The 27,388-nt window shown below is 45.6% G+C and overlaps 1 protein-coding gene across 2 annotated transcripts in view; it reads right to left on the minus strand.

Moving 5' to 3' along the window:
- Nucleotides 1-26,219, minus strand: part of LOC143805591 (uncharacterized) — a 60,345-nt gene extending 34,126 nt beyond the window's left edge. Inside the window, exons 1-5 of one of the 2 annotated variants that reach the window (XM_077285095.1) lie at nucleotides 25,932-26,219; nucleotides 14,318-14,363; nucleotides 12,933-13,005; nucleotides 8,430-8,527; nucleotides 2,306-2,358 (exon numbers count right to left, since the gene is read on the minus strand). In XM_077285095.1, the coding sequence (XP_077141210.1) occupies nucleotides 2,306-2,358; nucleotides 8,430-8,527; nucleotides 12,933-13,005; nucleotides 14,318-14,363; nucleotides 25,932-26,064 (403 nt within the window). In that variant the 5' untranslated portion in view covers nucleotides 26,065-26,219. Of the gene's footprint in view, nucleotides 1-2,305; nucleotides 2,359-8,425; nucleotides 8,528-12,932; nucleotides 13,006-14,317; nucleotides 14,364-25,931 lie in introns of both variants that reach the window. The other variant, XM_077285096.1, reaches the window with a different exon arrangement.
- Between the last annotated feature and the right edge of the window lie 1,169 nt (nucleotides 26,220-27,388).

Here is a 27,388-nt window from a genome sequence, read left to right on the forward strand (position 1 = left end):
GCCAGGCTTTTTTGTCGGAGGGAGGGGTGTCCGAGTGACCTCATCCTAAACATAAGTATAGGAACTGCTCAGTGTGTGTGTGGAAGTATGTATGTAACTCTGCGCACTGCGCACTTACCCCTGCCTCCTCACTTCTGACCTCCATATCCTTTGTTGAGAGACACCCAGGGTGAATGTGTAATCTCTACAAACAAATGAAGGGTATAGCAGCTTCTGCTGCACTCACCCTTAGCTGATACGGATGCTGGAAACTATGTGCTCGGCCAGCACAGACTGTCCCATGATAATTTCATGCCCTGCAGTCGGAAAATCGCCACGGTATTCGAATCCTGGCGCCTTCCACGTCCCTCGCTCTGCAGAACGCTGGGCAAAATATTTGCGGCACCCCAGGGTCTGCACCGGTTATTAAACCTTCTTCCGCGTTCCACGAGGTGGAACGCACGCTGGGACGCCGCCAACACCGGATATGACGCAGACCTACCTCCGCGACGTCACCGGACGTGACTTTTAAATATCTGACTCACTTACTGCCGCGCTCCACCTTGTGGAACGCATGCTGAGCCTGCTGCTGCCAGATACTCCTGCATTTCTATGCGGCGCCTCTTGTCCTGCCATGGCGCCTGAGCCGAGAGCCCAGCCCCCCACCGGGAGGAAGCGGCTCAACCCAGGAGCTCGTCCGCTCAACTGGTCTCTGGGCAGAGGGACTCCCCACCGGGAAGTTTCTGCCCTGGGCTATTATCGCGGGGGGGAAGGATATTGGCCTAGCCGCACGATCCCCCCGAGCCCTCCGGATCGGTAAGCTTCTGCGCTGCTCTCGTGTGTCCCTCCATGCAGGGACAGGAAAAACACTGAAGGAAAGGGGGCGGAGTGGGAACTTTTAACCTCTCGTGTTGTTTTTCCTGTCCCTGCAAGGAGGAGGAGGACGTCCTCCAGTGTGCTGTCAGGGGGACGTCCTGGAAAAAAAGAATGACTAAAAGGTTCAGAGAGATGGCCCACTTATGCTTACTAATATTTAATTAGGTCATTCTCCTCTGCAGATTTTTCTATTCCACGACTACTAAAAATCTTAAAAAATAACAATATATAAAGCTACATTGGCCATCTCTCCCAAGTCCATAACATTTGGATCCAATGATATTCGGACAGTGACACCATTTTCATAGACTAGCCTCTTTGCCTTCGTCCACTGGATTTAGAAGAAATTATTCAAGAGATGACTGAAGCGCACATGAAAAGAAAGCATCCAAAAACTTAGGGACCCAACTGTATGTGACCATTTACAGTTTTCATAGATTCAATTCTCAAGAATGAATGGCTATATAAATTTAGGTTTTAAAGCTTGAAAGGGCCGGTATGTTACTCTCCACAAGGAGAAACCCGACCCCTTAGACCACAGTCCAGAGACTAACCTAGCCCAATCAGTTCTCATACTTTGCACTGATGAGGGGCAATACCTCGAAACACCGTGTCTGCAAATTGAGATTCTGATTTGGCTTTTATCTTAAAGGGAACCTGTCACCCCGTTTTTTCAATATGTGGTAAAAATAGTGTTCAATAGAGCCTGAGCTGTGCTGTACAATAGTGCCTTTATTATCTCCTGATTCCCCACCGTTGCTGCCAAAATACCTTAGTAAAGTCGCCGTTTTGTCAATCACGCAGGTCTGGTCAAATGGGCGTGGTGAAATCACTGTTTCTCCCCCACCTCTTGCTTTTCTTCAGCGGCAGAAAAAGAGCGCGATCTGCGCTATTCACCGGTTTATCGGTGGCGGCGGCCATCTTCCTGAGGCCGCGCATGCGCAGAATACCGAGCGTGCGCAGATTGAGATCGCGGCGTGCCTCAGCTTCAGGAAAATGGCCGCCGCTCTTTTTCTGCCGCTGCGCAGTGCATTCGGCTGTTGTGCATGCGCGAACCACTACGCCAATGCCGGGAAGAAAAGCAAGAGGTGGGGGAGAAGCAGCGATTTTACCACGCCCATTTGACCAGACCTGCGTCATTGACAGCCGAAAACGGCGACATTACTAAAGTATTTTGGCAGCAAAGGTGGGGAATCAGGGGATAATAAAGGCACTATTGTACAGCACAGCTCAGGCCCTATTGAACACTATTTTTACTTCATATTGAAAAAACGGGGTGATAGGTTCCCTTTAAGTCATATTGCAAAGCTCGTTAAAGAGTCTAGTGACTTGAAGGATCGCAGCCTCCAACAGGTGGCGCTAGAGAGTTCAAGACCTCTTCCTCTCTGAACAGGCAATTTGCATATTATATAGGTTATGTAATTTATTGATTGGTAGAAGAAACATTTACCAGCTACGCCATAACTTCTACCCCCTTTCGTATTTTGGTTTGTCGTGGGTACCCTATGGGGAAAAAAAGTTACTAAAGATATGCAAATATAATTACAGAACAACATGAAGATTGTATAAATGTTGACAAATACATGCGGCTATGTATTTCAGCTATTTTTATTTAATACATGATGATAGATTGCAACCTTTCAAAATAAGGCAGCAGCTTGTATGGTGAAAGTGACCTCAGTATATCAATGGGAAAGAAGCAGAAGTATCTGTAAAGTCTCCTTTAAAAGGGACTTCTGACAAATGAATTGACAAGGATCCCATTGTCATCTACAGCAGGACAAGCATCCCAGTTTTGTAAGGCTGGATTCACATCTAAGTATCCAGTCTATACATCCAATGACTAAGTGAAAAAAAGGAAATTAATAGAAATTATCTGATCCTTTTGCGTCTTTCTAGACAATGGAATACAAACATTTTTTTTTTAATTTTCTTTCAATTCTGAGATAGTAGGGCATGCTTTCTTACCTATATTTTGTGTACAAGTTAAGAAGGCTGTCCATTTGGCAGGATATACTGCAATGTATCGCACTCTATCAGCATACATAGTGTGTAGTACAGTACATTCATGGAAAATAGTGGAGACTGACAAATTTTGGTTTTCACAAGGTTTACTGCTTCAGTATTAACTTTCTTTTGTCGGATGTTTCTATGATTATTGAAGTACATTTCTGATCATTTCATAAGTTTTTAAACTTTTGACAAAGTTTATACAAAGTCTCAGATTTTACAGTGTTGACCCTTATTTTAAAAGGCTCTCACTGGTAGCTGGATATCAGCTTCTGGACCAAATCCTGACTGATGGCAACTCTTTCAATTTGTCCACTCATTTTTGAAGATTGTCTGTAAGTTTTCCATGGGAGTGAGATTTGGGGAGCTTCCTGGCCATGGACCCAACTTTCAATGTTTTGTTCACCAAGCCATTTTTGTCACCCCTTTTGCCTTATGATATGGTCTTTATCATGCTTAAAAAGCATTGCTCATCACCAAATTGCTCCTGGGTCTTTGAAAGATGTTTAGAACCAATTCTTTACTTTTCCAAGTGCTCATATGCAAAATTGCTAGGGAGTCCACTCATTTATCTGAAAAATCATTACATATGAATGGCCTTAGGATGGTTTACTGTTGGCATGACAAAGGACTCATGGTAGTGCTCACCTTTTTTTCTCCAGACAATCGTTCTTCCAGATGTCTCAAACAGTCTGGAGGAGGCTTCATCAGAGAAAATAACTTTGCGGGAAGTACACAGATTAGACTGCAGAGAACAGGGGTAAAAGTATTTTCTCTGACGAAGACCCTTTTAGACTGCTTAGGACATCTGGAAAAAAGAATTGTCCACAGAAGAAAAGGTGAGCACTACTGTGGACACATGGGGGTCAGTGGCTGCTCTCGTCCGCTGGCCCGAGACTGCATGGACCAGGGCTCATCATACTGAATGCCCGTTCTCCTTTCCCATGGGCATAATACTACCCAGACAATACAGGGTGAGGGTAAAACAATGTGGCAATACTTTATTGAACCAAACAGACAATAAAATATAGAAAAGTTCCAGCAAAATACCCAAGAAGGTACAAAATTACAGAGTCTCATCCTTCTGCTGACTCACCGGGATTAGTGCAGCTGTGACTTCGGGGCTTCCAAGGCCGACTACCCCCACCAATGGCACCCTGCTTTTGGTGAACACCCACAGAGAAGCTTGGGATTACCTCCTAAGAAGCTGATAGTCCATCGAGGCATGTGGCTAGGTGCCCGGAGGGTCACATTCCTGGCTTCCCCATATGTATCAATGGGTTCAGTGATGGTCAATGGAGTAAATCTGTATTCTTCCAGCTAAGGCCGTGGTTCTTAGATTTGACTTACTACAGGATGCCAACTTGTGTTCCCCTTGATGGATCTATGGTGCCTTGGCTGTTGTTCTGTAGGTGCCCCATCACCATTCTACACAGTACACTACTTTAGTACTTTGATGAAGGTCGCTGTGACCGAAACGTCTACTGTATGTACTGCACTTGATTAAATTTTTCCACTGCATCCATATAGTGTGTGCCAAGTCTACAGAACTATGAAGTTAGATATAGAGACAATCCTGAAGGTGTCCTGGCTGATGTTCAATAGAGTGTTTTCCTTTCTCTTTGCAGAAGACTAGAAATCCCTTTTTATATCCACAACTGTAGTTCAGGTAATCATCCTCAGGTCATGGGGGAGGTGGGATGAGTTTAACTCTCATTGAGTATTTAATAAATCTGCATAGTTCATCCTTCATGGTTTTGCAGGTCAACAAGCTACATGGCCTTGTAAACTGGGTAATCAACATATTAGTAAACATCATTTGTTTAATGACCCTGCGTCCCTGTCCTCCTAAGATACCAGACAATAACCTATGTAAGAGCCAATTTTAATATCCATATGACAATAGTCTATGGTTCTTGACCCACTGAAGAAAAACAAATTGAACAGTTAAGGTCTCCTGGGTTACTGAAAATAGACCTCTGGCATAATTAAGATTATATGCGGTGTTGTCACAACTCCCAGGAGTCCTGTGTCATGCCAATAGCAAAGCACCTTGAGACCATTCATGTTTTGGGTGGCTTTCCATCCAAGGCATTGGCTTCACTCACAAATTTTGCCTAACAACACTGCCATGAATAAAGAATGGAATCTCAACATCCTCCAAGAGCAACTTCTCCCAACCATCCAGAAGCAATTTGGTGATGAACATTGTTTTCTCCACCATGTGATAACCCAGTGATAACTGAGTGACTCAGTGAACAAAACATTGACGTTATGGGCCCATGGTTAGGAAACTCCCCAGATCTCAATCCCATTGAGAACCTGTGGTCAATCCTCAAATAGTGGATGGACAAACAAAAACATAAATTGTAGTTAACCCCAATCACCGATTAGACAAGAATCGTTGGGATTTGGCCCTGAAGCGCCCTTGAAGTCAATGGGCAAAAAACGCATCCTGTGAGCAAATTTGCAGGATCAGTTTTTTGCTCAAAACGACGGATTGCGACGGAGCAGCCACGATGCAAGTGTGAAAGAGGCCTAAGTACTGAGTCTTTATATAAACTTGATGTTTGTCAATAAAAGTTTCAGAACTTACGAAATGCTCAGTTATACTTTAATAATGATAGAAACATTGACTAATAGATCTAAAATAGTGAAGCAGGAATCTTTGTGAAAACCAAAATTTGTGGCAATCTCAAAACTTTTTGACCCAACTATAAGTCACCCATAGTACACAAAAAAATGGAAGTTCACAAGCACAACAGAGTCCATTTGGACACTCTTACCTGTGTCATGAGGAGGCCTATGGATATGTTTGGTGTATACATTGAGAGCTTTTCCAGGTGATGAAACAGTAAATCTGAATGCAACATGACTATAGTCTAACTGCTATAATTGAGCAAAATGATTTGCAGGACCCTTGTACAGAAGACACATGGGTTTTTAATAGCAGGCGGGTTCACAGAATTGTGAACTCCCAACTAGCTGCTGACATCGTGGCTGCCTCTCCTGATTAGTATACCTCTTGATGATGTGACATAGCCCTCATGTGCTGGGCCTACTAATTAGAACATCATATAGGAATAGCTGGCGCACCACTATAATTTCCATAAATAAGTATTGGGGGTGCACAAAGTGGCTAATAGACAAAGCAATAGTAACAGGAGAAAAGAAAGCCACTATGACATACAGTGCCTACAAGTAGTATTCAACCCCCTGCAGATTTAGCAGGTTTAATAAGATGCAAATAAGTTAGAGCCTTCAAACGTCAAACAAGAGCAGGATTTATTAACAGATGCATAAATCTTACAAACCAAAAAGTTTTGTTGCTCAGTTAAATTTTTATAAATTTTAAACATAAAAGTGTGGGTCAATCATTATTCAACCCCTAGGTTTAATATTTTGTGGAATAACCTTTGTTTGCAATTATAGCTAAAAATCGTCTTTTATAAGACCTGATCAGGCCGGCACAGGTCTCTGGAGTTATCTTGGCCCACTCCTCCATGCAGATCTTCTCCAAGTTATCTAGGTTCTTTGGGTGTCTCATGTGGACTTTAATCTTGAGCTCCTTCCACAAGTTTTCAATTGTGTTAAGGTCAGGAGACTGACTAGGCCACTGTAACACCTTGATTTTTTGCCTCTTGAACCAGGCCTTGGTTTTCTTGGCTGTGTGCTTTGGGTCGTTGTCTTGTTGGAAGATGAAATGACGACCCATCTTAAGATCCTTGATGGAGGAGCGGAGGTTCTTGGCCAAAATCTCCAGGTAGGCCGTGCTATCCATCTTCCCATGGATGCGGACCAGATGGCCAGGCCCCTTGGCTGAGAAACAGCCCCACAGCATGATGCTGCCACCACCATGCTTGACTGTAGGGATGGTATTCTTGGGGTCGTATGCAGTGCCATCCAGTCTCCAAACGTCACGTGTGTGGTTGGCACCAAAGATCTCGATCTTGGTCTCATCAGACCAGAGAACCTTGAACCAGTCAGTCTCAGAGTCCTCCAAGTGATCATGAGCAAACTGTAGACGAGCCTTGACATGACGCTTTGAAAGTAAAGGTACCTTACGGGCTCGTCTGGAACGGAGACCATTGCGGTGGAGTACGTTACTTATGGTATTGACTGAAACCAATGTCCCCACTGCCATGAGATCTTCCTGGAGCGCCTTCCTTGTTGTCCTTGGCTCTTCGGACAAGCCTGGCCTCGGCACGGCAGGAAACTTTCAAAGGCTGTCCAGGCCGTGGAAGGCTAACAGTAGTTCCATAAGCCTTCCACTTCCGGATGATGCTCCCAACAGTGGAGACAGGTAGGCCCAACTCCTTGGAAAGGGTTTTGTACCCCTTGCCAGCCTTGTGACCCTCCACGATCTTGTCTCTGATGGCCTTGGAATGCTCCTTTGTCTTTCCCATGTTGACCATGTTTGAGTGCTGTTCACAAGTTTGGGGAGGGTCTTAAATAGTCAGAAAAGGCTGGAAAAAAGAGATAATTAATCCAAACATGTGAAGCTCATTGTTCTTTGTGCCTGAACTACTTCTTAATACTTTAGGGGAACCAAACAGAATTCTGGTGGGTTGAGGGGTTGAATAATAAATGACTCTCTGAAAAGACTTTTCACAATTTAAAAAAAAAATAAACAAAGAAATAACATTCTTTTTTGCTGCAGTGCATTTCACACTTCCAGGCTGATCTACAGTCCAAATGTCACAATGCCAAGTTAATTCCAAATGTGTAAACCTGCAGGGGGTTGAATACTACTTGTAGGCACTGTATGCACACCGCCAAATTTAAAGTAAATCAAACAAGCTTTTATTGATAACATATAAAGACAGTTAAAACCATGTAAACAAAACTCCCTCCGTGTACATGCTCCCAACACTACCCAATAATACACACAACTCACATATAATAATGGAGGACATGTATCAAATATAACATTTGGTCAATAGTATATACATTATTTGGTAGTTACTGGCAAATCCGCCACATTATGCTCAGAAAAATACCTGTCAATAGCAGAACAATATCAAACTGCCACACACCCGCAGTCTGTGGTCCCCCCCAAAATATTGAACGTGTATGGCACAAGACAACAGGGCAAATAATGCCCCAGATGGAGAGGAAGGACAAGGTCTCTCCAACCTATACACACACCTGTCACCTGTGCTGAAAGTGAGGAGGGATCATGCTGCGGCCGCCAAAAAATAATCAAGATAGAAGGCTAACAAACATCCTAGAAAATAGCAAGGACTGAGCAACCAGGCAGTAAAGAATGACGGAGGGAGAGCCCAACGCGTATCGCTGTTGAAAACAGCTTCGTCAGGGGAAGTAGCCTACTAATTAGAAGAGGTACCCAAGATGACGGCAGCTAGTATGAATGTGGCTGCTAGACCAGAGTCCTGAGAAATGTTTTGCCCAACTTTAATGCTAATAAAAATGATCTCTTGCAGCAGCAATTGTTCAGATATCATGGCGCCACCCATACCGTAAAAATAATTACTAAATTACTATTGTAATGGAAAAAAGGTTTCTACTCTCTGACCTACTGGAAAACATAAGTACATACATACAGGCAGGATGGAGCTCCTGTTCGTATGTCGCCAATCGTAACCCTGACATCATCACTATCTGTGTCGCTGTCATCTTCATCAGTACAGCTCTGCGAGACCTAAGTAAAAATGTAAAATGAGAAAACATTTCTTTGAGCTAACTAGCTTTGTCAGGCATTCACTCTGCACAATAGCACCTCTCAACAAAAAAAAGGAGTGGCATGCCTACATAATTTGCTTTCACAAGCCAGGTAGCCTGTCACTATGATGATGTGGGGAGATTAGATCAACTATTTAGTTTTTTAAAAGATACTGGACAAATCTCCCCAGCGCATCAACAATGGGAACGTTTCCTTGTAAAGCATAGATAGAACACGGTCATCTGACGCTTTACATAGAAACGCTCCTGCGGCGCCCCAGGGTCGTGGTCATCTCAGTGGTATTGCTTTCCTCTCGGGGAGAGTGATGCTACGTTTGGAGGCAAAGAAGGATAACTGCATCCAGGTATCACAAACATGCAACACATTTCACACTCCAGGACACCAGGGGGAGCTTCTGACCCTATTTATTAGGTCACTCTATATATATATATATATATATATATATATATATATATATATATATATATATATATATATATATATATATATATATATATATATATATATATATATATATATACACTCACCGGCCACTTTATTAGGTACACCATGCTAGTAACGGGTTGGACCCCCTTTTGCCTTCAGAACTGCCTCAATTCTTCGTGGCATAGATTCAACAAGGTGCTGGAAGCATTCCTCAGAGATTTTGGTCCATATTGACATGATGGCATCACACAGTTGCCGCAGATTTGTCGGCTGCACATCCCAAAGATGCTCCATACAAGGCAGGATGGATCCATGCTTTCATGTTGTTTACGCCAAATTCTGACCCTACCATCCGAATGTCGCAGCAGAAATCGAGACTCATCAGACCAAGCAACGTTTTTCCAATCTTCTACTGTCCAATTTCGATGAGCTTGTACAAATTGTAGCCTCAGTTTCCTGTTCTTAGCTGAAAGGAGTGGTACCCGGTGTGGTCTTCTGCTGCTGTAGCCCATCTGCCTCAAAGTTCGACGCACTGTGCGTTCAGAGATGCTCTTAGGCCTACCTTGGTTGTAACGGGTGGCGATTTGAGTCACTGTTGCCTTTCTATCAGCTCGAACCAGTCTGCCCATTCTCCTCTGACATCAACAAGGCATTTCCGCCCACAGAACTGCCGCTCACTGGATTTTTTTTCTTTTTCGGACCATTCTCTGTAAACCCTAGAGATGGTTGTGCGTGAAAATCCCAGTAGATCAGCAGTTTCTGAAATACTCAGACCAGCCCTTCTGGCACCAACAACCATGCCACGTTCAAAGGCACTCAAATCACCTTTCTTCCCCATACTGATGCTCGGTTTGAACTGCAGGAGATTGTCTTGACCATGTCTACATGCCTAAATGCACTGAGTTGCCGCCATGTGATTGGCTGATTAGAAATTAAGTGTTAACAAGAAGTTGGACAGGTGTACCTAATAAAGTGGCCAGTGAGTGTATATATCTGGTAGTCTGTAGGGAAAGTTAGTCAGTTCCAAAAAGGAGTCAGTTCCTGACAGAGCTCCAGTCAGGAGTTCTGTTAGATCGTTCCAGACCAGAGTGTGAGGAGGATTGAAGGTTAAAGGAGCTGTGTATGCTCTCAGAGCTGCAGCTCCCAGAAAGAGACATTAAAAGGCAGAACTGTATTGCAGTGAGTGTGAAGGAAGTCGAAGCAAAGGAGAGGATACCAGAAAGGGACCAGCCCCGCTCAAGCTGTCTCCTTCTGAGGTGCAACATCCCGGTAGCCGGAACACCGAGGGAGTAAGGACCTCTACGCCTTATTTCAGAGACCGGCAGGACAGCTAATTGCAGGTTACCTGTCCGCACCTACACCCAGGTGGCACGGTGACACCTACAGAGCCGGTTATTTAACCCCTTTCTGACCTTGGACGGGATAGTACGTCCGAGGTCAGATCCCCCTCTTTGATGCAGGGCTCCGGCGGTGAGCCCGCATCAAAGCCGGGACATGTCAGCTGTTTTGAACAGCTGACATGTGCCCGCAATAAAGGCGGGTGAAATCGCGATTCATCCGCTGCCATTAACTAGGTAAATGCCGCTGTCAAACGCAGACAGCGGCATTTAACCGGCGCTTCCGGCCGGGTGGCCGGAAATGAGCACATAGCATGATCGGGGGTCAGCGATGCTTCTGAATAGTAACCATAGAGGTCCTTGAGACCTCTATGGTTACTGATCGCCGGTAACTGTGAGCGTCGCCCTGTGGTCGGCGCTCATAGCACACCTGCATTTCTGCTGCATAGCAGCGATCTGATGATCACTGCTATGTAGCAGAGCCGATCGCGTTGTGCCAGCTTCTAGTCTCCTATGGAGGCTATTGAAGCATGGCAAAAGTGAAAAAAAAAAAGTGAAAAAAAAAAATAATATATATAAAAGTTTAAATCACCCTCCTTTCGCCCCATTCAAAATAAATCAATAATAAAAAAAAAAAATCAAACCTACACATTTGGTATTGCTGCGTTCAGAATCGCCCAATCAATAAAAAAAAGCATTAACCTGATCGCTAAACAGCGTAGTGAGAAAAAAATTCAAAACGCCAGAATTACGTTTTTTCGGTCGCTGCAACATTGAATTAAAATGCAATAACGGGCGATCAAAAGAACGTATCTGCGCCAAAATGGTATCATTAAAAACATCAGCTCGGCACGCAAAAAATAAGCCCTCAACCAACCCCAGATCATGAAAAATGGAGACGGTACGGGTATCGGAAAATGGCACAATTTTTTTTTTTTTAGCAAAGTTTGGATGTTTTTTTCACCACTTAGATAACAAAGAACCTAGTCATGTTAGGTGTCTATGAACTCATAATGACCTGGAGAATCATAATGGCAGGCCAGTTTTAGCATTTAGTGAACCTAGCAAAAAAGCCAAACAAAAAACAAGTGTGGGACTGCACTTTTTTTTGCAATTTCACCGCACCGCGCTAAAACCAATGATGTCGTTCAAAAGTACAACTCGCCCCGTAAAAAATAAGCCCTCACATGGCCATATTGACGGAAAGATAAAAAAAGTTATGGCTCTGGGAAGGAGGGGAGTGAAAAACGAACACGGAAAAACGGAAAATCCCAAGGTCATGAAGGGGTTAAGAGACCCTATAAACAGGCTCAAGTCACCAGTCATACGAGTATTGTCCTATCCTATATGGGGACAGAGAGAACGATACATCGCATCTTTGAGACCCTTATGTGAAGCCATAGGCAGTAAGGGACTACACCACCGCAGCGCAAAGGAAGGCTACTGATTTCCACCTGGATAAGGGAACTCTGGACTTGCCTCCAAACCGGCCGGACTCTGCCTGCCCTGTGGTCTGGTGCCCTGGACTGTGGATGCTGAAGTCTTCACTAAAGGTAGAGACTGCAACCCTGTGTCCTCGTTCTTTACTGCGCCATTCATCATTCACCATCTACATACTGGGAAGCCCTGGGGACATACTTCACCTGTGGGAAGGTATACTATCTAGCTGCCATAACATCACCCCAGCGGACTCCTTAAAGCAGTGTTGGTCACCCTGACCAAATACCACAGGTGGAGTCATGAACATTCCCCTTAAAGACCTTTCCCTTTTACACGGACGTCCCAGGGCCACGGACTGGGTCAGCCACCGTGACATCCCCCTGTGAACCGAAGGACCCAGTACCGAGTACCCCACTGCCCTTGGGGGGGGCGATCCATTCCCATTGTTGAAGCGCTGGGGAGATTTGTCCAGTATCTTTTAAAAAATAGTTGATCTAATATCCCCATATCATCATAGTGACAGGCTACCTGGCTTGTGAAAGCAAATTATGTAGGTATGCCACTCCTTTTCATGAAATCACCCATGCAAGTGACTGGGTCTGAGAAAAATAAACATACAGCATTAGGATGCCAGATGTGTCTTATGCGTACTGAGGGATGTTTTGTTTTTTTATTATTTTTACAGAGTATTGAACGAGAGAAGTGTTGGAAAAATAATTATATATATGAATTGGAAAACAAAAGAAAAAGGAATAACTGAAAATTATCTAGTATCTAGAATATTTGGCAGTGTTTCTTTTGCTCAGAGATCCAGACCGATCGGAATTAGAGAAGGTGCGCACCACCGTACATCCTCTCATCCTACGGAATCAGGAGGATTATGCGGATCAGAGCGTGATCTGATGCGCTCTGATAAGATGATGGGGAAAAAAATTCTAAGTCTTCTCCATTCTGTGAAAATTGTCTGATGTTTCCACGGACTCATTGACTTGTATGCCTATGTGTGATCCAAATATAGGATCGACTCCGTTTGAAAAAAACAACAAAAAAACTAAATGGACATTTACATGCCCCATAGAATAACATTGGTCCTAGTGCTATCTGATATTTTGTCGGATCGCTCTTGGACAAAAAATACAGTCATATGCACAAGTCCTTACCTGCAGTAAATCCTCCTTGGGCTCCATGTTCCCACTAGAGATGTCTTGCAATGTATGACATGACTTGGTATGGCTACAGATACAAAAATCTAAATAATTATGAGAATTAGGTTTGAAGTCCTAGAATCCAGAAATGAACTAAAAGTCTCAGAGTAGTTATAGAAGTGTAAATGACATGCCACATGGAGCAGGTATAGGAGAAAAAGAGGCCCTAGATGAAGGGAAAAAAATGAGAAGAGGGTTCCTTTAATTCCTCCATAACAGTGAATTTTTGTTTTTACACTTTTGTTTTTTCCTCCCACGTTTCCACAAGTCATCACTTTTTCATTTTACACTCAACATAGTCCTACAAGAATTCTATTTTTTTTTAGAAGGGGAGTTGTAGTTTTGAAAGACACCATTCTTTTACCATACAATACACTTAAAAACAAATTAAGTATGGCGAAAAAAAATTGTATTTCTGCCGTTTTTTGGTGATTTAATTTTACAATGCTTATTGTGCGTTAAAAATTACCAGTCAACATAACTCTTGTCAGTACAATAGTGTAGATACCCAACATGTATATATATTTTTTTTATATCTATATATTTGTTGCGATTCTCTGGAGACATGTAACTTTAATTCCTCTAGAGTTCAGGCTGCATGAGGGCTTATTTTGTTCTTTGCATTTTGGGGCACTTGTAACATTTTCATTGCCGTTTATTCCATTTGTTTTTATGCAAGATGGCCGACAGAAAAATGACAATTTAGGCGTTTTAGTTTTTTTTCCTCTTTACAGTGTTTATCCTACAAGAACTTATTTTATATTTTAATAGATCAGAATTACGAATGTGGCAACACCATGTATTTCATGTCTTTAATTTATTTTTCGATTGGAAGAAGATTGCAGGAAGGATGATTCAAACTTTAAAAAAAAAAAATGTAATAAAATAAAATTCTAATTAACATTTACAAGTTTTTCCCCCTTAGGAGCGGAGATTGAGCAAACTTGGACTCACTAACCATTTCATTCTATAGCTGGACTCAATATGATCAATTTAATATCAGGATTATGCAGCTGTGCTTAAATTGATTTTCAAAGTAAATACACCAGCATCATCAGATTATAATATTTCATATTATATTGTATTTTTATTGTTAAATCTGTATGTTATGGTCATCTGGAACTGGAATTACAACAAACTAATGGATATGGGTGCATAATGGGAAGCAACACATTGCAATTCCCCAATATTTCATGTAATACGAAAGCAGGGAAATCCTAATTTCCAGAGTCCAAATTCCTGTGTGCAGTTCGAACTGGTTTTATGCCCCCAGTATTCTGGTAAGGGAAGTGGATTTAGTGTGTAATGTAAGAAAGAACAGCAGTTTTGGAGAAATTTACCCAGGTGTTGTTCCAGTCTCTTCGGCATTGTTGTGAGATGGGGAATCTGAAAATGGAAACATAATGAACAAATATAAAAACTTAACGGAACTGGTAAAATGGAAGTGCAGCGCCCCAGAGTCCTGGTCGTTGCAGTACTGTAGCTCCGCCACTAAGGGGGGCTATGGTACGTCTGATGGCACCGAAGGAGTTCATCTGACCAGGTATCCCAGACACCAATACATTTCACAGTCTGGCCTCCAGGGGGAGCTAAGGGTTCTATTTATTAGGCCACTCCTCACAATCTGGTAAAACTGGGGGTTAGGCAGGAAGTTAGACAGAAAACTGACTGGGTTGGAACCAGGCAACACCTTGTGGCAGAGGGTGTTGTGGGGGAAGATTCAGAGGGGTCCCTGTCAGGGGTGGGATCCTGACAGAGGCCTAGCAACCAAAGAGAACGTTACGGGACCGCGCCTGCACGATATAGCGGCGGTACCCCAAGAAAGGATAAGAAGCGAGATTTATTGTGCTGAGTGAGAAACGAGATCAACGCACAAGGAGAAATACCAGTAGGAGTCGTGCTGTAAGACGAGGCAACATCCTATTGAGGCGCATAACCGGTGGCCGGAATGCCGAGGAAGTATAGAGCTCCAAGCCAAACTTCAAACCTACGGCAGGACAGTCAGTTACAGGCGGGCTGTCTCACCCAGACCCAGGAAAACACAGGGGGGTAACAACAGGAGTGGGGCGACGCAGAGTCCCGGAAGAGCTCCGAGCCTCCCCGTCATACGGGTGCGTCCTAACCGTAAGATCAGGGGGACGTAGAGGGAGAACATCAGATCGAGTTGTGAGGGAACACGAGAAACAGACACAACAGTTGTGGGGTACTATCCTGTAAGCACAGCAGGGGAGGTGCATGTGCATCATTTGTATTGCGTTCGGACCATAAGCAGTGCTGGCTTCTCCTTTTCTTTTCTTTTACACAGCAGGGGAGGACCACAACACAAGCGCAGGAAGGTAGGCACAGATTTCCACCTGCAAAGGGAACTCTGGAGGTGCCATCGGACCGGCCGGACTTGCGCAGCCCTGTTAACCGTATTCCGGATTGAGGATTCAGAAGCCTTCAGTAAAGAGGTAAAGAGACTGCAACCTGGTGTCCTCGTTATTGACCGCGACCGGCACTACACCGCACCATAACATCAGCACCATACCACCACCTCTTTTCATTGTGCGCCCCTCAGCAGGGTCACGGACCGGGTCTAGCCACCGTGACAACCCCAGAGCAGAGACTCAGAGGCCCGGTACCGGGTACCCCTCGGCCCTGCGGCAGTGGGGGCGCTACAGAAGGACTCATCACTCGGAGACACCAGAAGAGACATAATCGTAAACTGTCCCGGTGTAACTTGTGTCTTTAGATAATCAGTTTTCCTGCCTTGATATGGCTTCTTTCCAGTATGACAGAAGATTGCACAATCTCTTATAAAACTCGTGCATCACTTTACCTTCTCAGACATCCACTGCCTCAGAATGAGGTTGGAGTCACACTAGCATTTTAATCGGTCTGTTGTTGATCCAGAAAAAAGTCAAACGAGTGTCAGGCAAGTGGCATGTGATTTTCATCTGATGTTTATCGCCTAGCATCCTAATGACATGCGAATGCAATCCATATGCAATGCAATTTTAACATTATCTTTTACATATAGAGAATTACTCTGTCATTTAAAGATAGTTTTCAAACAAAATATTCATCTATAGATAGAAATATGTGAACGAGAAATATAATCAGCGCTTTGCGTGTGTAGCTTACTGTACATGTATTTTAGTAATAAATACATTTCTGAAAAAAAGAAAAAAAGAAAAACTGCCCAATGAACTCTGTTCACCTCACTATCATCAGTCCAAGCGTCATGGGGAAAAAAAAAAAAAAAATTAGCCCGCAGCTGTCAGTTTTCCCTCTGCTGGTTAATAAAATTTCACGCCATTCTTTTCAGAAATGTATTCATTGATTAAATACATGTACAGTAAGCCACACACACTGGACTAATTATATATCACGGACATCTTTATATGTACCTATTCTATGTATGTATTTCTATTCTGACTCGCCATGCTGTGATTTTACTGTACGCGACTGATGAAATGCGATTTTTTTTCTCTCACACCCATTGACTTCATTGGTGATTACGATCTGAAATTCACAAAGAAAATCACAGCATGCTGATAGTGTATCAGTCAGATCAGAGTTGATAAAAAAAATAAAATTGCAGATCAGCACTAAATAACATTGGTCACAATGCAATACGATTTTTCAATCGGATTGCATTCGTCCGATTTAATAGCAAGAGGGAGCAAGCTCTAACTCTTGACTCTTCCCTGTCCTTCACACCAAACATCCAAGCCCATACCACCTCCAAGTCAAAAATATGTCTCGAATTCGTCCTTTCCTAAGTCCTAAATCTACTAAAACAGTGCATGCCCTCATCATCTCCCACCTCGACCACTGGCATATCCTCCTCTGTGGCCTCCAGACTTATACTCTAGCACCTCTCCAGTCTATCCTTAGCTCCGCTGCCCAATTAATCCACCTCCCTCCTCACTACTACGCCTCTCCCCTCTGCCAATCCCTTCCAGTTTAGCAGAGCATCCAGTTTAAACTTTAAATGACTTTCAAGGCCGTCCATAATCTGTCTCCTTCACATATCCCAAACTAACCTCCTGATCCCTACACAATCTCTGGTCCTTTCATCCTCCACCGTTATACATTCCCGCTTCTAAGTGGTTTCCATCGAGCATCCCACATCCTCTGAAATTGAGTGCCTCAACATGTCCGATTGTATGTCACACTTTCACGCAACGTAAAAACTCATCTCTACAAGATATTTGACAGCCAGCATAACTCCAACACCACCGAAGTAGTTGCAACCCACTGATTTACTGTCTCCTTTCCCATTATCCTGTAGATTATAATCTGGTGAGGGCAGTGTCCTCTTTCTCTCTCTGTACCAATCGGTCAGTTGCCTAAGGCCATGTTCACACATCTGAGTTGCCCGCCAGGGCCTAGGGGTACTCGGTGCTGGGTCCGGTCATCGTTAAAGGGGTGGTCACGGTGGCGGGACCCGGTCCTTGGTCCTGGGTGCCCAAGTAAAAGGATAGTTTTTAAAGGGAGTTGTCAAGCAATAAAAGTTTGTGACGCCACCTGTGCTACTTGGTCAGAGGTGACCGACGCTGCTTAAAGGGGTCCTCTGGGGTTGATGATACAGCAGCAAGATGGTATTGCTTCCCACAGGTGAAACTGGGTCCCAGGGCTCCCGGTGTACTGGGCAGGGATGATGTGGTGCTGGTAATAAATGGAGGACACAGGGTTGCAGTTTCTTTACCTGGTTTACTGTTGTAGACAGCCTCAGTCCAGGGTACTGGCAACAGGTGTCGATGGAGTCCAGGCAGCCGGAAAACAAGTGGGAATCCCTTTGCCAGGTCAGTTTGGGAGCCTTTCACTATAAGCTGGTTACAAGTCCCTTGCTGCCTGTGGCTTCCTGACAAGGTCTTCGTTTACTCTCTCTCCTGGGACAGTCCCTCACGGTAGGCAACGCAAGCCATTCCATTGGGGTCTCTATACACGGTGACTCCGGGCTCTAGATGTTGCTGTACCTCAGGTGTAGTGTGAGAAAGTCACTTTCGGCTTACTGCCGTCCGGTTCTGCCATGGGACTTGAAGTTCCACACGGCCTCGGGCTCCCGGTTTCTGCGCCTCTGCCTGGAAGGAGCCCAGTCATGGCTCCCTTCCAGCTCTGTAGTTCTCCTGTGCTCCTTCACTGTTCCTTGTCTGCACCAGACTAACTAACTCCTCCTCCAGTCCAGAATGTATAAAGGGAAGTTCCCCTAAAACCGGGTTCAGAGCTCCCCCTTCTGGCCTGGAGTCAGAATGTTTTGCATGTACAACTTACCTGCCAAAGGGATCCCCCTCGTTTCCAGGCATGGCATCACCTTCCCCGAGAGGAAGGCAATACCACTGTGGTACCTGAACTCCTGGGGTGCCACACATCCAGTAAACATCAGTTAGAATGGATACAGTAGCAATCAGAAAGTTGTGCAGTTTTTTTTGTCCGGCTAGGAAAAAAAAATTTCAACTTGATCCGTTTAACACTGAAGTCTAGGGAAAACGGATTATTTAATAAGAACGCAGGTATCGCACTCATCCACAATGCAGATAAGCGCACAGAGCTGCAATCTGACCCATTTACACTGACCTGAGAAATTACACATTTGCATCGATTTGCTCTTATTATATGCACCAGGAAAGTTACAAGAGCAAACATTGAACACATTCCATTAACACCTGTAAGAAGGCTTTCTTGACACAGTTTTAGCATTATACATCAATGTAATACAACGCCTTGAAAAAGTATTCATACCTGGTAAACTTTTCCAAGTTATACCCACACTTAAACTTATTTTATTGGTATTTTCTGTGATATACCAACAAAGGTGCAAGTATTTGTGAAGTGTAAAGGAAAAAAAAAACATGGTTTTCTAATTATTTAAAAAATATAAATCTGAAAATTGTGTTGTGCATTCGTATTCAGCCCTCCATAGTCTGAAACCCCTAAATAAAATCCTGAATGACCAATTGCCTTCGGTAGTGACATACTTAGTAATTTGAGTCCTCCTGTAATTTCTCAGTATAACTACAGCTGTACTATGAAGGCCTCAGGCAGTTTGTGTGAGAACATTAGGGATCATCAGAAAAACCAAGGAACACACCAGGCAGATAAGGGATAAAGTTGTGGAGAAGAGGAAATCAGGGTTAGGTTACAAAAAAAATAGACCAAGCTCTGAACATCTCACGGAGCACTGTTCAATGCATCAATCAAAAATGGAAGCGTTTTGCAGCTTTACACCAGCAGATCGCTTGATAGTCTTCTGGTTGGGTCTAACAGGCCACCGCATTACTTTAGCTCTGACTACCATCGGATTCCCTGCAATCGCGTCACAACGGTGCTGATTGGGCAATAGAAGGAGTTCACTCCTCACAACTTTTGAAACATCGTGGTTTCTATTAATCGCAGCATCTAAAAGTTAAGACATCAAGGGGCTGGCATTCATGGGGATATCATCGAGATCCTGCAAATTAGGTCCCGATTATGTCGCAGGTCCAAGGTGGTGTTTAGCATCAGAATCTCAGACCTTACCCCTGCGTTACCACCCACCGTTCCTTAAAGGAATTTTTGGGTGAGTTTTTGATGTTGCAGATTTTCTGCAGCTATTCTGCACCCATTAACTAAATTCAGTTTAAAGCATTTTTTTTTCAAAAATACAGTGTCAAAAACTCACCATGGGAATGTAGACTAACACAAACGAAGCCATACGGGCCTCCCTTACCTTTAATGGGGTCCTTTGTGTTTCCGTAAGGTTGAATGTCAATTTAATGAGGGAAAAATACACTCAGCATGTGGTTTTACTTTCTTTGGTTACAATGATGGGAGCCTCATAATAATGCTTCAGTGTAGGAGTGAATCAAGTATAAGGGTACATTCACACATCGGTTTCTTTTTTGCCATGATAAACGTACCCCTTTGATTCGGTTTATTTTCTCAGCAGTTTTTGATAACTGAAGGTAAACATTTTTTTCACCATCACTTAGCAAAGGAACAGTGGAAAACTGGTGCCTTCATTGGGGTTAAAAGAATCACCGAGAACGTCAATGGAGGATTCTGATCCACAAAAAACAAACAAACAAGAATAAAACATGTACTAACTAGAACAAAGGGATTAATTTAAGAAAAAACGGAGTGTGTGAAAAGACCTATTACACCGTGGGTCAATGTGCTGTTTGTCTTAAAGACGGGGAGAGGGAGGGGTGCGGACATTGAGGAGAAAATCGAATGCGAGAATTAGCTTCTAATTAGTTGTTCCCGATGTCGGTAGTGACAGGGTGTGCGGAGTTACACAGCACAACTCAGTCAATTGGAGAGTGGCTGCAGCCGGGTACTGGACATCTGCCCCTATTGATTCTACTAGGGGGCTGATGTGCAGTACAGGGGGAACCGGCTACTATTCCATTGATGGATCTGTGCTGTACAGATCCACACATCAGGCCACCACCGGCACTGGGAGCAGCTGATCGGCAGAGCAGGGATGCCAGCCGGCAGTGGCACCACCCCTACCAATCAGTTATTGATGATCTGTCCCAAGGGCAGGTGCACACAGCCATAGATTCTCTCATCGGGATGATTATGCAAATCTCTCTGAGAAGATGCAGAGAAAAAAAAAAAAAGAGGAAAAAATGTCTCATATCATCCGAATGCGGTCCAATGTTTACTACTGACTCATTGACTTGCATGGCTGAATGCAAAATTGGACATGTGCACGACCCCACAGGATAACACTGGCCCGAGTGTGTTCCGATGTTTTGTCAGATCATATTCGGCCCGAAGATAGGGTCATGGGCACGAGCACCAAGGATAAGCCATCAATATAAAAGTATTGGACAATCCCTTTAATGATTCATCAAGGCTTTAAATGTGTCTGGGAAAAAAAAAATTTGGCTGCCCATAATTTTTGGATAAGCGTTATTGTGATTTTGCTTGATAAGATGGGAAGACAAAAATGTCAATATCTTTATCAGACAAGAATAAAAACCATAGACAGCTGCTCTGATGTCTGGTTTACTAATATATAACACATGGCAAATGTTCAACTTTTGCTAGAAATGACATTCATTGAGGAAAATAAAAACAATGCGAAGCTGAAAATTACAGGATTATAGATGGCCTGCTGAAAGATCCAGGGAAAGAAGAAATAGAACTCAGTTAAAGAGTAGAAAGCCATCACTATGAAGGCGGAACCAGACAAAAGACTGGTAACAGGTAATTACAATATACAACTACAATTGATGAGACGAGGCTTTATTTATAGATGGGCTACAAATGGAAAATACTGGGAACATTAACTGTTAAGAGTTGTCTGAAAAAAAAACAAAAAAAAAAAAACAACATTGTGAGCGTTTCTCTTGAGGAGTTTAATAAGGGATTAGGGATTAATTATTTTCTAGAACGATTCTTCCAACAGGGAATTCGTGTTTATTTGGAAAGCGACACTAAGATTAGCAGAGATGCAATTCTTAGTCTGATACGTATGGCTATGTTCACACAGCATCTTTAGCTAATGTTCAGTAGCTCCATCATGGTTTACATGGCCCCAATAGTTAGGTGGAATTGTGCTTTATTATGAGCTATTGTTCTTGTATGGGGGCCAACTTCTGTCTGTTTGCCACTTACCCCCCACATACACCAAGGGCCGGCATCAGCACCCACGCAAGCGCCGAGGCCCTGAGCAGGCGGGGGGGCACCGCCATGCTATGGGGGCCCGATGCTAGTGCCTGCAAGTGGCCACCCGATTGATCAGGGCCCCAGCACTTGCGATACTTACCTCTCCCTGTTCTTCTGCAGCAGCATATTCGGTGACTCCTAACTTTGAAGTCTCAGGTCAGAGGGCGCGTCTGATCAGGCGTCTGTTGTGCGCCTCTGCCTGAACAGTCACAGTGCAGACGGCGATGCTGAGGAGTTCGGAGAAGAGGCAAACATTTAAAAAAAAAAAAAAAAAAATGTTTGGAGCCCATCATAAACTACATCATCATATACGGGGTGTGTATGTATGTATGTATGTATGTATGTATGTATGTATGTATATATACACACACACAGTATAATATATATATATATATATATATATATATATATATATATATATATCATCATATGGGGCCCATTATCTATGGGGCATCAAATAGGGCCCATCATACACTTTGGCATCATATCATATATGGGGCCCATCATGTATGGATCATATGGGGTCAATCATATATGGAGCATCTCATTGGGCTCATTATATATGGAGTATTATATGGGGCTCATTCTGTATGGAGCTCTCTGTGGTGCCCATAATACTGTATGGAGCTCTCTGTGGTGCCCATGATACTGTATGGAGCTCTCTGTGGTGCCCATGATACTGTATGGAGCAATATATTGGGGCTCATTCTATATGGAGTACTCTGTGGTGCCCATAATACTGTATGGAGCAATATATGGGGCTCATTATTCTGTATGCAGCACTCTATGGTGCCCATAATACTGTATGGAGCAATATATGGGGCTCATTATTCTGTATGATGCGCTATGTGGTGCCCTTAATACTGTTTAGAGCAATATATGGGACACATTATTCTGTATGGAGCACTATGTGGTGCCCATAATACTGTATGGAGGATAGTACTGTCTGATTATGACCTATTGTAGAATTTACAATAGATATCACTCATGTAGTGTAATCTTTGGCATTGTGCTATACCTATATTTCTCTACTGTATCTGCGCATTATGAATTGTGGTATGTGTTAAAGGGGCTCACGGAGACCTGGAGCCGGCCCTGCTTCCATCTCATTGAATATTGCAGCAGGCTGAATATAGTTTTCTCATGCAGTGACATCAATCACTCATTGGAATCCATTGTAAATAGAATGTATATAAAGTGGGTGGGATATGTATTTAAATATATTTTTAAAGGTGCCATTGACATGAAATTCTATCAAGATGTTGGTAACAACCCATCCAAACCACACAGACAAATAAATCAAACCATAATTGTCCATAAATTAAGTTACACGTAATAATGAGAAATGACACAGGAAAAAAAACATTGAACACATGAATTCCTTTGCTGGTGATAGCAGTTTCAATACACCTGTATGGAGAAACTAGTTGCATGCAATTATAGACGGTCTCTCTTTGTGACCCCATACAATATTAATGTCCCTTTTGGAGGTCCAAGTGCAATAGTAAAATTCCTCTTTGTGAGACCCTTGGAAAAAACTGACATAAAAAAACACCAATGTTAAAAGGATTCTAGAAATGCAATTACAGAGGACAATAAGACTTATTAAACATACACTTTTAATCCGTGTTCACCTATGAACTGCCTATGCCAGGGACCATTAAAAAGTTCACCACCCAATATAACTACATGAACACAAGAGGATAGTACTTTCCTCATTTTGGATGATACTGGTCCATTCAAGTTTATATGCGTGCAAAAAAATTGCAGACAACCAACAGATCCTATACAGAACAAGCATAAAAAATCTTTTTCTATGGGTATATTGCCTTTATTATTTTTTCTAGATGAAAATTGGATTCATTTTTATATGCTTGTGTAAACTTAACCTTACCAAAACAGAAGTTAAAGGGATTGTCTGGTCTAAAATGACAAGTCTGCACTCACTCTGTGTGACTGTAAACCTATGAATTCCTACACTGCGAGTATTTGCCAGTTTCTGACCCGGACCGGTGGGCACATATGCGTTATACATACTCTCGGCCAGAGCTCAACTAGTGGGCCGCCGATCCCAGCTCAGAGACCAGTGAAACCTTGCTACACGCTGGGGTGAGTGCGGGCATCCATATGTCTGCAGTCACACTGAGTGACTGCAGACTTATGTTGGATCGGACAACCCCTTTAAGGCTAGGGCTACACAGCTACTTTGGCGGCAATAGCCACAGCACCACCGGAGTTCACTTGGTACATCATGGTGCCATAGAAGTAAATGAGGCATTATTGTGACATCTAAACTACTGCAACAAGCAAGTCGCAAAACTAAAATGAGATGCAGTTGCATTTTTCGTGAGTTGCTTGTCGCGGTAGTGGAGGTGATTAATTATGATGACCCCATTCACTCCTCTACTGTCACAGAGCAGCAGTGGCAGCATTGAGCAGACTTCGGTCGCACCATAGCTGTTGAGGTCAAAGTCGCTGTGTAGTTTTAGCCTAAATGGGTTAAGTTATTAAAAATCCTCTCTGTTCGCACAAAGAGGATTTTTTAATTCTATAGCTTATAGCTCATTCTATTGGTCTCAACTGTCAGTCATCAAGAGTTCACCATTCCCCAGCAGGAAGGAAGCTGGGGAGCTGCTGAAGATGGGACAAACACTTTAATGTCAATGGACGGCTTCCTTTTGCTCAAAAACACTACCACTTCCATAGGAGTAAAGTAGGTTGATGGTCCCACACACTAGCTACAATTCTATTAATACACGAGCTTTAAGAACCACCGTTTTCACAGGGGGAGCAGCTGTCAGACCCCAGCAATGACACATTTATCATCCACCTGGTTAATTATTACAGTAACACGATGGTCCATTGCTCCAGACACAAGTATCAGGGAGCAACACCCGAGTCATCCAGGAAGAAGCACTTAGATTTATTTTACTTATATAGCAGCATCATATTCCACAGCGCTTTACAGACATCATCGTACACAAGAACACGGGCCTTCATGAGCTAGTAGAAAATCTGGCAATATTTCACAGCTACAGCGTTGAGCATCCCCAAGCCACCCCAGTGTCTACTGGCTCCCCAGGCCCCTCTGGCTATCCCAGCGTCCCCTGGCCCCTCTGGCCATCCCATTGTCCTCTGGCTCCCTGGGCCATCCCAGCGTCCCGCATCCCCTGGCCCCCCCAGCGTCCCGCATCCCCTGGCCCCCCCAGCGTCCCGCAACCCCTGGCCCCCCCAGCGTCCCGCAACCCCTGGCCCCCCCAGCGTCCCGCATCCCCTGGCCCCCCCAGCGTCCCGCATCCCCTGGCCCCCCCAGCGTCCCGCACCCCCTGGCCCCCCCAGCGTCCCGCATCCCCTGGCCCCCCCAGCGTCCCGCATCCCCTGGGCCCCCCCAGCGTCCCGCACCCCCTGGCCCCCCCAGCGTCCCGCATCCCCTGGCCCCCCCAGCGTCCCGCACCCCCTGGCCCCCCCAGCGTCCCGCATCCCCTGGCCCCCCCAGCGTCCCGCATCCCCTGGCCCCCCCAGCGTCCCGCATCCCCTGGCCCCCCCAGCGTCCCGCATCCCCTGGCCCCCCCAGCGTCCCGCATCCCCTGGCCACCCCAGCGTCCCGCATCCCCTGGCCCCCCCAGCGTCCCGCATCCCCTGGCCCCCCCAGCGTCCCGCACCCCCTGGCCACCCCAGCGTCCCGCATCCCCTGGCCCCCCCAGCGTCCCGCATCCCCTGGCCCCCCCAGCGTCCCGCATCCCCTGGCCCCCCCAGCGTCCCGCATCCCCTGGCCCCCCCAGCGTCCCGCACCCCCTGGCCCCCCCAGCGTCCCGCACCCCCTGGCCACCCCAGCGTCCCGCATCCCCTGGCCCCCCCAGCGTCCCGCATCCCCTGGCCCCCCCAGCGTCCCGCATCCCCTGGCCCCCCCAGCGTCCCGCATCCCCTGGGCCCCCCAGCGTCCCTCATCCCCTGGCCCCCCCAGCGTCCCGCATCCCCTGGACCCCCCCCAGGAACATCCCCTGGCCCCCCCAGCGTCCCGCACCCCCTGGCCCCCCCAGCGTCCCGCACCCCCTGGCCCCTCTGGCTGACACCCCAGCAGCCAGCATGTATGGAGAGTTTGGAGACACTGACTTTGGCCAGGACTGGTCATGGCCTCTCTGTATAGAGGAGTACTTGGTAAATCATTTTCATCTCCTCTGCTGAGGGCGCACTTGTAGCAGTGTGCACGTCTGCACGACCCTTTCCATTTCTATGAGGTAGAAGACTTTCCATGTCGCCATTGCGGAGAACCAGCGCCGCTATCCGCGCACCTGGCGCAGCACCTACCTGCCCCGTACAGCCACAGCTCCTCCTCCACCCCATCACTGGACGTGCAGAGCGCCGCGTCCTCACATGGCCCCGGCTCCGGTGTTTGCGGAGCGTTCCCGGGCCGCGGAGATGCCGACTGTGCCCCGCTCATTCCGTGCAGGTAGCAGTGAGGTGCAGCCAGCACAGAATCCCCGGAGCAGAGCGCCAGGTGCGTCCATCTCCAGGGGCCCGGACACCTGCTCTCTCCAGGTCCTAGCGCCGCCGGCACACACCGCCTACCGCTAATAGCTCTCCCCTATTGGCCTCGGTGGAGGCCGCAGGTGCTCGTCCTAATTCTGCATCGTTGTGATGGAAACTTGTCCGGGGTTTCCCGTGGCAGCAAAAGCAACTACAACGGGTGTTAGAGGGGAACCCCAGGTTATATGGCGTCACCCAGCAGCTGGACTGGAGAAACTCCGGTGCTTGGCAAACACCCTGTGCTTCAGCCGTCTGTGCTGCTTCAGCCGAGGTCTGTGCTGCTTCAGCCGAGGTCTGTGCTGCTTCAGCCGAGGTCTGTGCTGCTTCAGCCGAGGTCTGTGCTGCTTCAGCCGAGGTCTGTGCTTCAGCCGAGGTCTGTGCTTCTTCAGCCGAGGTCTGTGCTTCAGCCGAGGTCTGTACTTCTTCAGCCGAGGTCTGTGGTGCTTCAGCCGAGGTCTGTGGTGCTTCAGCCGAGGTCTGTGGTGCTTCAGCCGAGGTCTGTGCTTCTTCAGCCGAGGTCTGTGCTCCTTCAGCCGAGGTCTGTGCTTCTTCAGCCGAGGTCTGTGCTTCTTCAGCCGAGGTCTGTGCTGCTTCAGCCGAGGTCTGTGCTGCTTCAGCCGAGGTCTGTGCTTCTTCAGCCGAGGTCTGTGCTTCAGCCGAGGTCTGTACTTCTTCAGCCGAGGTCTGTGGTGCTTCAGCCGAGGTCTGTGGTGCTTCAGCCGAGGTCTGTGGTGCTTCAGCCGAGGTCTGTGCTTCTTCAGCCGAGGTCTGTGCTCCTTCAGCCGAGGTCTGTGCTTCTTCAGCCGAGGTCTGTGCTTCTTCAGCCGAGGTCTGTGCTTCTTCAGCCGAGGTCTGTGGTGCTTCAGCCGAGGTCTGTGCTTCTTCAGCCGAGGTCTGTGCTTCTTCAGCCGAGGTCTGTGGTGCTTCAGCCGAGGTCTGTGCTTCTTCAGCCGAGGTCTGTGCTTCTTCAGCCGAGGTCTGTGGTGCTTCAGCCGAGGTCTGTGCTTCTTCAGCCGAGGTCTGTGCTTCTTCAGCCGAAGTCTGTGCTTCTTCAGCCGAGGTCTGTGGTGCTTCAGCCGAGGTCTGTGCTTCTTCAGCCGAGGTCTGTGCTTCTTCAGCCGAGGTCTGTGGTGCTTCAGCCGAGGTCTGTGGTGCTTCAGCCGAGGTCTGTGCTTCTTCAGCCGAGGTCTGTGCTTCTTCAGCCGAGGTCTGTGCTTGAGGATTTTGTTCTGCAGGAT

Source organism: Ranitomeya variabilis, chromosome 2 (genome assembly GCF_051348905.1).
Source record: "Ranitomeya variabilis isolate aRanVar5 chromosome 2, aRanVar5.hap1, whole genome shotgun sequence".
In the NCBI taxonomy this organism is placed as follows: Eukaryota; Metazoa; Chordata; class Amphibia; order Anura; family Dendrobatidae; genus Ranitomeya; species Ranitomeya variabilis.